Raw genomic sequence first — 10,828 nt, 5'->3', positions numbered from 1 at the left:
TGTCTACAGCAAATCGACGTTTGCTGCCGAATTGTGGTGTCTGTAGCGAATCATTTTTCATTACCGAATCGTGGTGTTTGTAGCGAATCAGCATTCGCTACTGAAATTGTGTTGTCTGCAGCAAATCAGTGTTCGCTGTCGAATCGTGGTGTCTGCAGCGAATCAGTTTTTGCTCCTCAATCGTGTTGTCTGCAGCGAATCAATGTTCGCTACCTAAATTTTGTTGTCTGCAACAAATCGATTTTCGTTATCAAAATCATGTTCTCTGCAACAAATCAGTTTTCGCTGCCAAAATTGTGTTGTCTACAGCGAATAAGCATTCGCTGCCAAAACTGTATTGTCTGCAATGAATCACTTTTCGATGTTGAATTGTGTTATTGCAGCAAATTAGCTTTCGCTGCTGAATTGTATAGGCTACAGCGAATCAGTTTTTGCTGACGAATTGTAGGTCACCAGCGAATTAGTTTTCACTATCGAATTTTGTATGTAAGTAGCGAATCAGTTTTGCTGCTAAATTCTTTATGTAACCAACGAATCAATTTTCGCTGATGAATTATATGTCACCATCGACCCAGTTTTCATTGACAACTTTCTGTGGCAGCAGCACTTTAGCTGCTAGCGAATTTCATGTCAGAAATAACTTAATGCTTGTAACAATTTCATTGTATAATTGTCTAATGTGTGGAACACTAGAATGTAAACATGTGGATTTTGAAATAAGTATGGCGATGAGTTATGTGTTTGTCGAATGCAAATGTGCTGATTTATGATCATTTTATGTATCAGGTGGTGCGACTGGAATCGAACCTTCGACCGGACAAGTACATCGCGGGAGGAATAGGTAGATGATTTCCACCCCCCCTTCTAGCGTAACATTAGTTTCTAAAGTGAATGTATTACGAAGGATTTATTGTTGTGCTATATGGAATGCTAAACTGTCACGAATAGTTGTATGAGTATTACAAAGGATATATCATTGTATTATATTAAATGTTAATTGTCATGAATGATTGTATGAGTATTACGAAAGATCTACTGTTGTATTATACTGAATGTTAACTGTTACAAATGGTTGTATGAGTATTACAAAGGATCTTTCATTGTATTATATTGAAGGTTATTTGTCACGAATGTTTATATGAGATTTGCGAGGGATCTATTGTTGTATTATATTGAACATTAACTATCATGAATGGTTGAATTAGTAATACGAAGGATCTATTATTGTGTTATACTGAATGTTAAATTGTTATAGCATCCTAAATGGATGACCAAGATTGACAAATGATTAGCTTCGGCTAATGGCATCCTAAGTGGTAAATGATTAGCTTCGACAAATGGCATCCTAAGAGGATAGCCGGGATGAATAAACGATTGGCTTCCCGCTAATGGCATCCTAAGAGGATTGTCAGATTTAGGAGTTATGAGTTAGTTTCAAGAATTGATGTGTTTATGAGTACTATGTTTTGTATGTACCAAGTATATGAAAAAACTATAATTGCTATGCTTTAAACAGGGAATAAGGTTAATTCGATTAACGATATTTGAGATGGATGACCGGATTTGAGTATTGTAATTAGCCTCAGTAATTGATGAATTATTAAGGGTGGTATTTACATAAGTAAGGAGAAATGAAAGAATTATGTTGTTTTGGTTCATGAATGGAATGTAACGTTAATATTGCTTTATTATGTTATTAAATTGCCTATAATGTTTGAAATTACCTTGTGTTGTAACAGGGACATCATACCAACATGGTGCGTAAGAAAATCCATTTCGCAGCTCACGCATTTTGAAAAAAAAACTATGTATTTGCATGTTATGAGTGATATAAGTTATGCATGTACAGACGTGTTGATCGCTCAATTAGTCGTCTGACCCTTTTTGTAAAGACTTGTAATGAAAAATCGAAGTGGAACATAGATGTGTATGTGCGAACATATAGATATGATGTGTATGAATATACACATGTGTGGTATTCTTCTTATAAGGATTTTATGTTACGAAATTACATGAGATAAGGATAACAAAAGTACAAGTTGTGTAACATGCCGTTCGACACTCTTGTATGAACTCGTGATGATAATGAAAAAAAATGTTTGTTTCAGGATTTGTGAGCCATGAAACCGACATGGTATGATGTCCCTGTTACAGCACAAGGTAAAAAGAAAAAAAAATTATGTATTCGCATGTTATGGGTGATATGAGTTATATATGAACAGACATGTTAATCGCACAATTAGTCATCCGACCCCTTTTGAAACCCTTGTAATGAAAAATCGAAGTGGAACACGGATGTGTATGTGCGAACATGTAGATATGATGTGTATCAATATACATATGTGTGATATTCTTCTTCTAAGGATTTTATGTTATGCAATGACATGAAATTAGGATAACGAAAGTACTAGTTGTGTAACCTGCCATTCGGCACTCTTGTATGAACTTATGATGATAACAAGACTAAAACAAGAATGTGAATATATGAGTATGTCAATATGATGTAATTTAAACCTATGAGTATGAAAATATAATACTATGGGCATGTGTATTGAGAATCTGTTTTATGAGAATGTTGATTTATATTATCTTACGTGGATTGTGCCTTATTAATGAATAGAATGCAATTATAAATTTGCAAAATGATATGGCAAAAAACATCCAGAACCGGACAGGGAAAAAATCCATCGATTTTGGGCTTGAAAAAGCCATGTCGTTACAGTGGGGAAGCCACATGCTAATGCGTGCACGCATTACAAGTTTTTTTAATAATATTTATTTTTTAAATTACCTAAAAGCTCCTAGATCAACCCCAAAATAATAATTAAAAAAAATGAAGAGACAAAAGTACCCTTAGAACCATGCTTTTTTTATTATTTTAAAAGCAATTTTGTAACTTCATTGTTCTTTAAAAATGGAAAGAAAAACAGTACTCTTGTGCAAATTTAATGGTTTTTTTTTATTTTAAGAGTATCAACGTAATAAATTATTGTGCAAATAATATTGAAAATACAAGAAAATCCTTGAACCAAAATTATATATACATATATATATATATATATATATATATATATATATATATATATATTTGTTTTTAAGTGTAAAAAGTTATATCTCTTTGCTAAAAAATATATTTGAACCAATTTATTCCCTATCAATCTTGTAGTACCCAATATATTCTCTTGAAAAGATAATTTTACCTCAATTGCAAACTTTATTAGTTTTTTTATAAAAAAAAAAAAAAACGTTATTTTACTATTTCAATGAGTACTGAAATGTGTCTTGACTCATAAGGATGACTTTTAGTTTTTGTATATAATTTAAATATAATGGGAAAACCATTTGTTTCTAAAAATATACAATACAATTAAGTGGAGTACAAGAAACCGCATTTCTACTATACTGTAATGCAGATAAATTAAAGTCAGAAAATACCTACTTGAATTTTATTTTATTTTCCCGAATATGATATGGTTTATATGTTACCAGCCACTAATTAATTAGATAATCAAACATTAACTTCACAGCAGACTTCTGCAGAGAAAAATCTCCACATACATGACAATTTCAAGCCCCATAATTAAGCTAACACACAGGCCTTTAAACTTTCATATTTAACCTCCAAAGATTTGTGCAGCTAGTTAGGCACCATGGAAATGAGGCTTATCTCAAAAACTGTATGTTTTATACTTTTTCTTCTTTTAACAGTTCGTATAAACGTTAAAGGCCGCTCTCTGGCACACAGCTCTGTTGAATTACTGGTTTCAGATGGCATCAATAACGTCCAAGAAAACCAGTCTTCCATTCTACTTCTCAAAGGAATGGATTCTTGCTCTGAAGAGAAGTGTGAGCAATTGTATGGCTTCTTGCCGTGCTCCAGTAATATTTTTGGGCATCTCTTTCTAATTGCAGTGTATGAATATATGTTGTTTCATGGAGAGGGCTACTTGGCCTCTGGAGGTGAGAAGATTTTCAGGATTCTTGGACCTGGTGTCTTCGGTGCCAGTGCATTCCAGGTTCTTGGAGCCCTTCCTGAGTCCTTGATACTTCTAGGTATGCTCTTTTATTTTCTGTTTATTTTCTAATTATCACCTTAAATCACTTGTTTTCTCTTAGAAATTATACACTGTCTTCTTCGGAAACAGCGTGATCGATCAACTATAAATTAAGATGCTTTTCAGATGAGTTTAATTTGCCAACTTCTTATACTGGTTCCAGCTTGCTGGTAAATGCTATCATCAATATCAAATGAATTCGGAGTTTTCGAAGCTTGAATTAATTGCTGAAACAGTTCGGATCCAAACGGTTTGCATCACACACAAACGTAAATGATAAAATCAATATCGTGGAGTTATCATTTACCACTACCATACTCTCAAATACCCTTATAATTTACTAGAATTTGAAGAACAAGTTTTTAATCACTGTATGCATACAATAATTATTTTCTGTTTTAATTAATTTACTAAATTTTTTTGTCAATATCAACAATATATATATACACACACACACGTTGCTATTAATTAATATATGAGAAAAATTGGAAACTTGTAGGATGAGAAATTGGAACGTGGGGAACAAGTGTTTGCACGTCATGGAAATATTTAAGATAGAGGCGACTAGACCAGATAAGAAAAAGACTTGAGAGCTTTGTTCCAAGTCAACTTGGTTATGGTTTTAAGCAACCCAGCCAGCCAGCCAACCGTCATGGAAATACCTGTTCTTTTTTAATTCGATTTGATAGGAAAATAAAGATTCTATACATAATGATCAATTTTATTATTATTTTTTTCTTCTTGGAAAATTCTAATAAATAAATAACACTATTTTGTGCGAGAATGACTTTTGTGATAAAAATTTGTGAAAAGTTTGGCCGGAAAATTGAAAATTCAATTAAGGACTATTATTTTTTTATTAAAAGAAAAAACCCCAATTAACAGGAAAAAAAATGGGTTATAGTTGGATTGGAGAATAGTCTTCTACCATGCCATAGATTCCCAGTTTAGTTTAATTAACACGTTATGGATGAGTTGACAAAGTAGATGAAACTCTAATCATTCATTAAAAAAAATTAAAAAAAAAAATCATTATTAATAAATGAATGTAGGTAAATTCATTAGTTTAATTAACACGTTACACCATAGATGTATTTTGAATAAATTCATTTATAATAAATAAATGTAGGTAAACGTAAAGATGGTTTAACTAAGAGAATATATATGTATTTTAACTCTTTTATATTATATATGTAAATCTTCTCTTAAAATAAATGGCAGCATCTGGATTATTTTTAGTTTAACGTGGCAGCATCTGGATTGTTGAACACAAGAGAAGTTGCTCAAGAGTACGTGTCTACAGGAGTCGGACTCCTCGCAGGAACATCTATTTTGCTTCTCACAATGCTCTGGGGCACCTGTGTTATCGTTGGCAGCGTTAAATCGTCAAAGCCAACCATTTCCAATACTTCAAGCTCAAGATTATTATCATGGTTGACTGGTGCGTGCGTCCTCTCTTTTATTCATTATTAAATTCTCGAACAAGAGTCGACATTTTTAGAGATTAAAAATAACAAAAAATAACTGTTATTTAATAATGAAAAAAAGGAGATTGCCAGCTGATGCATTTTACTCTTCTTGTTTTCTTTTGTAATCTTCATAGAGTTTGGAGTCACTACGGATTTGGAGACAAACTACACAGCAAGGATTATGGGTCTCTCTGTCATACCATTTCTTATTTTGCAAATCTCAAAAGTTTTCAACTCAAATTCTGGGGAATACTTGACGGTATTGATCTCTCTTGTTGTTTCAGTGGCTTCTTTGTTGATATATTTCTTCTATCAGGTATCCACATGTCTCTCCTTTTTTATAAATATTCTTTTCTTTAATTTTTAGTTTTGAATTTGTTGTTCATATCTATAAAATCGATTTGTTGGGGTAGTTTTTCTTGTTTTTATAGGTATTTTCAAAGAAATGTTCGCTGTAACTATATTATGCAATGTCATTTCATATAGTCGTATTACTCATGATTAAGTAATTAATGACATTTAAACTAACTTAATTTATCAGCATATATATTATTACAATTTGATTATTTTTTTTTCTATTTAATTAAGATATATTTTACTCTATAACAAGTGTATTCTAATGCTAACAATATATAAATCAACAATTATTTTAGCCATATTGTTTGCATTAATCATATATTACCCTTGGCAATGTCTTTTAGCCTTTTGGTGTTGCGTTTGTATTTGTTTTTCAAAAACTAATTGCTTGAAAAAATATTAAATTGATGTTTTTTAATTATTTTTCAATAATTTTAATAGATTAATATAAAAGATGAAAAATTTGAAAAAAAAAACAGTAATTTAATGTATTTTTAATTGAAAAAAACATGTTACACCATAATATCAAACACACACTTAGGTTGTGTTTAGAAGTGTGGTTACAATTGTTTTTCAAAATATTTTTTTCTTAGAAATACATCCAAATAATATTTTTTAAAAAAAAAATTATTTTTGATATCAGCGCATCAAAACGATCTAAAAACACTAAAAAAATATTAATTTTAAATAAAAAAAATTAAAAATTTTAGGAACGCAGGTTGGACCGCGTTCCCAAACAGTCCCTTGATCTATCCCAATAGCTATGTTTTTAATTTGGTAGGTCCATATATTCTATAATGCTTTTTATTTGGTCCTTTCATATAATTTACTTCCAATTTAATGTCATTTCTTGACAATATTTAGAAAGAAAAATGTGTTTTACACATGTCAAGGCTATGTCTCGAGAACTAACGGTAAATTGGATTGAAATTTTGATCGAAGGACTGCATTAAAAAATTTTCTTGAACAGAATACCAACTAAATTGATAAAGAATAAAAGGAAAGAGAAGCCATATAAAGGGATATCAAAAGTACGTGTAAAACCATTCAGTAGTAAATAGTCTAGTGGTAAGAATTTAGGATCATGAAATTTATTTCTCCTGTGATCTCAAATTTGAGTCTTATAATTACTAATATGATGGTCACTGGAGACTTACATGGTCGTTAACTTCAGGATCTGTAGGACTAGTCGAGGTACACACAAGCTAACCCGAATACCCACATGAAAAAAAATACGAGTGCATCAAATATAAAATTAATCCCAATTATTTTCCCCGGTCGAAAGTATTGCTCAAAGTAATGATAATATAGCTACCTTAGACTAAAATGAAAATGCAGTTACAAGGGGTAGCTAGGACCTCGGTTTTAAATATTGTGATTAATATTTAGTGGTCGAACTCAGATATTTTGTCTGCATAATTTGTGCACAGATCTTCGAACCGTGGATTCAAAAGAGAAGACTGGAATATGTAAAATATGATGAAGGTCTTTTAAGAATTCTGCAACTTGTGCAAGAACGTGCTTTAGGGAGAATTCTGACAGGAGAGGGGGCTCCAAATATAAATGCTATACAGAGGTTAGTTCGATTTATGACACCTCATGCATCATTATACTTTATGCATGCTATGCATTTTTAAATAAAAAAGAAAAGAAGAAAAGAAAGGAAGAAAAGGGAGACGTAAATTGTTTTTTGCAGACTATTTGAGGAAATAGATGAAGATGGTGATGACTGTATATCGCCCTCTGAAGTGAGGGAACTTCTGCTCGACATAAAGTCTACAGGAATGAATATCAATAAAGACAGCGCATCAGAAGAATTAATCAAAGTATTAGATCTGAATGATGATAAGAAAATAACTAAGGAAGAATTTGTCCATACTTTTACAAAATGGCTTGAAGAGACAAAGTATGCTATGGAGAAGCGATACTTCACAATTAACTCCTTGAAGAGGATTGATCAGGTATGTAGTGCATGTGTTAAGTAAGTAGGAGGAATTATTCCTCTTCTATCATGGATGGCATGAAATTATTGCTGGTTTTAAATTTTGAGTTGTATCTTTTATTTGATTTATTCTAACATCTTTAAATGTTTTGCTTAGGTTTTTCATCCGTTCGTAGAAAGTAAAAGAAAAGAACGTGAGATGAAGAGAAATCTCATGTCAGAAATCGTGAGTCATCTACAAAGCGATGCTTTAGGAAACCTAATCAAAGAAGATGGTACTCCAGATTCACCTACTATTAGAAGGTGAGGCCACCATGGCCCCCCTCATATATTAGCATGCATAATCCCAAGAAGTGAATCTGTTCTTCTGAGTTGCTCGAGAATATATCACTTAATTGTATTTTGTAATAGGTTGTTTGAAGAAATTGATCGTGATGCAGATAATTGCATATCAAAAGATGAGTTAAAAGAACTAATGAAAAAGATTGAGATTGGTAAGATCTCTTGGGATGTAGATGAAGCAGCTGAAAAAATCATGGAAGCACTTGACACGAGCGGAGATCAAATGATCGATGAGAAGGAGTTCGCCGAGGGGATTGTAAGATGGTTGATTAACACGTCCGAAAATGTAACTCCTGTATCAACTCGGTCCCAAGATGATAACAATCGAGTAAGTCCATTCTTGTTGTCGGGAAATATCATCAATATCTTATATGATGACACAAGAAATATTTCTAATATTAAATCACAAAAACACATCGATTTTATTATGTACGGTTATCAATCAGAATTTATATGATGACACACGAAATATTTCTAATATTAAATACCAGAGATATTTTCGCTGAAGTCGTGATCTATTAAGAAAAGAAATGCAATATTAATCATGATGACAAATACAACAAATTAAAGTATTCTAAATGGAGCTGCTTTGTTAATTAACTGTGATTTAGGTAGTAATAAAGCTATAAAAATGGATTAATGTGTAGAGAACCTGGGAAGAAGTGGATAAGTTATTGAAGGATGAAAAAACCAATGCTGTTGACAAATCATCATGGGCTTGGTTTAAGGCTATAATGTCTATGGTGCTTGGAGCTGCTATATTATCAGTGCTAGCAGAGCCGCTGATACATAGTGTTCAGAATTTCTCCAAGGATGCAGGGATGCCATCTTTTTTTGTCTCCTTTGTGTTAGTTCCACTCGCAACCAACGCAAGAGCAGCCACTTCAGCTATCACGACTGCCTGTCGTCAGAAGTCTATAACCACTTCCTTGACATTTTCCGAGGTTTGTCGTTGGACTCGCCTTAATTTTTCTTTTCTTTTTTCATTTTGAGGTCTAATGAAGAGGAAATGTAAACATTTTTAATTGATTTTTAGATAATCCATTTTAAAAAAAACTTAATTAATGAGAGTAAAATGTAATAGAAAGAAATAAAATACAATATATTGAATGGAAGTGAGGGGGAGAATGAAATAAAATACAAGTTACAAGAGGAAATAGAATAAGTTGAAGTTGAATGGAGAAGAGCTGGAAGGAGAGAGGTAGATGAAGAGAATGTGTTTGAGTGACGGATAGAGAGAAAAGAATTTGTGAGAAAGTGAGAACCGAGAAGAATGAGAAAAGGTGTTTAAGTAAAAGAGATAAATATATCGTATATAAAAGAAAAAACAAAAAAATTGGTGAAATTTTGAAAAAAGGAGGGAGTTAAGATTTTTAAAATTGTAGTTTATGGCATTTCTATGAGCATAAAATTTTGTAATTCATATATATATATCATCGTGAGACCTATGTACTGAGAATTAGATTAGGCATAAAATAAGACTTTTTTTCCGTAATTGATAGATATTCTTAAAGAATAATATAAAAAATTATTCTTAAAATTTCATTTTATAACTTAAATTTTTAGATTAAAATGATTCTTTGATAAACATGACTATTAGCATAAGTAATATATAGAGTGTATTTACGGTTGTTTTTTAAAGTATTTTTTACTCAGAAATGCATTAAAATAATGCATTTTTATTTTAAAAAATTATTTTTGATATTAACACATCAAAATAATCTGAAAACACAAAAAAATATTAATTTCAAGTAAAAAGTAAAAAAATTTATTTTTTTTTAAAAACACTTTTAAAACACAAAAATAAATAAAATTATAACCTGATTTGTTCAACATGCAGATTTATGGTGGGGTGTTCATGAACAATGTTCTTGGCTGTTCTGTTCTTCTATTTCTAGTTTATGCTCGTGGATTGACATGGGAATTCTCCGCTGAAGTACTGGTTGTGCTAATTACTTGTGCTATAATGAGTCTCGCCGTAAGCTTTCACTCTGATTTCCCATTATGGACATCATTCATGGCATTCCTCTTGTATCCATTTTCTTTGTTTCTTGTTTATGTTTTCAAGATGGTTCTTGATCCTGTTTAGATCAAGTCATGGAATTTTTAAAAAGACTCTTGGATTTCACAGACCACAAGTTTAATTATATTGGTCCTACTGATCCTGGAGAAAGTAGAGATTAGCAAAAACGGCTTCTCCTTTTTCTTTGCGAAAGATGTGTTTTTTTTTTTGTTGGATCCTAGTAATGACCCCAGATCCTCACCCTCTTTTTGTTGTTTTCTGTTCTTCCCTCTCTAGCTTTGAGGTTTTTTTTTGTCTTTCTGTTTTTTTCATCCTCTTAGTTCTGTTTTTCATCTGGCTTTTATAGGGCCGAATCTCCAATTCTCATCCATGAATTTCGTCCCTTATCTCCCCAGGGTGACAATCTCGTTGATGAGGATAAACATAGTTCGGGTCAAGGTTCTTAAAAATATTTTTTTTTTACACGACACGAAATATATAATATAAACTTCGATTATAAACTTGGATTGTAAAATTATAAAATCGCAAGAAAAATATTTTGACTAATTATATATTAACAATTTCAGTCAAATAGTAAATAATAATATAACAAAATTAAAATAAAAGTGAAATAAACAATACAAATATCCAAACATCTTAA

General features: G+C 31.5%; 1 protein-coding gene across 1 annotated transcript; it reads left to right on the top strand.

Moving 5' to 3' along the window:
- Positions 1–3,524: 3,524 nt before the first annotated feature.
- Positions 3,525–10,312, top strand: LOC133692731 (sodium/calcium exchanger NCL2-like). Its single transcript, XM_062113865.1, has 9 exons — positions 3,525–4,053; positions 5,308–5,496; positions 5,659–5,840; positions 7,312–7,457; positions 7,578–7,842; positions 7,981–8,126; positions 8,235–8,493; positions 8,813–9,109; positions 10,006–10,312. The coding sequence occupies exons 1-9, from the start codon at positions 3,651–3,653 to the stop codon at positions 10,252–10,254; spliced, it is 2,136 nt and encodes a 711-aa protein (XP_061969849.1). The 5' UTR covers positions 3,525–3,650; the 3' UTR covers positions 10,255–10,312.
- Positions 10,313–10,828: the final 516 nt, after the last annotated feature.

This window comes from Populus nigra, chromosome 1 (genome assembly GCF_951802175.1).
Source record: "Populus nigra chromosome 1, ddPopNigr1.1, whole genome shotgun sequence".
Lineage (NCBI taxonomy): Eukaryota > Viridiplantae > Streptophyta > Magnoliopsida > Malpighiales > Salicaceae > Populus > Populus nigra.
The sequence above is the reverse complement of the archived record's forward strand: the minus strand, read 5'-3'. Positions and strand labels throughout refer to the sequence as shown.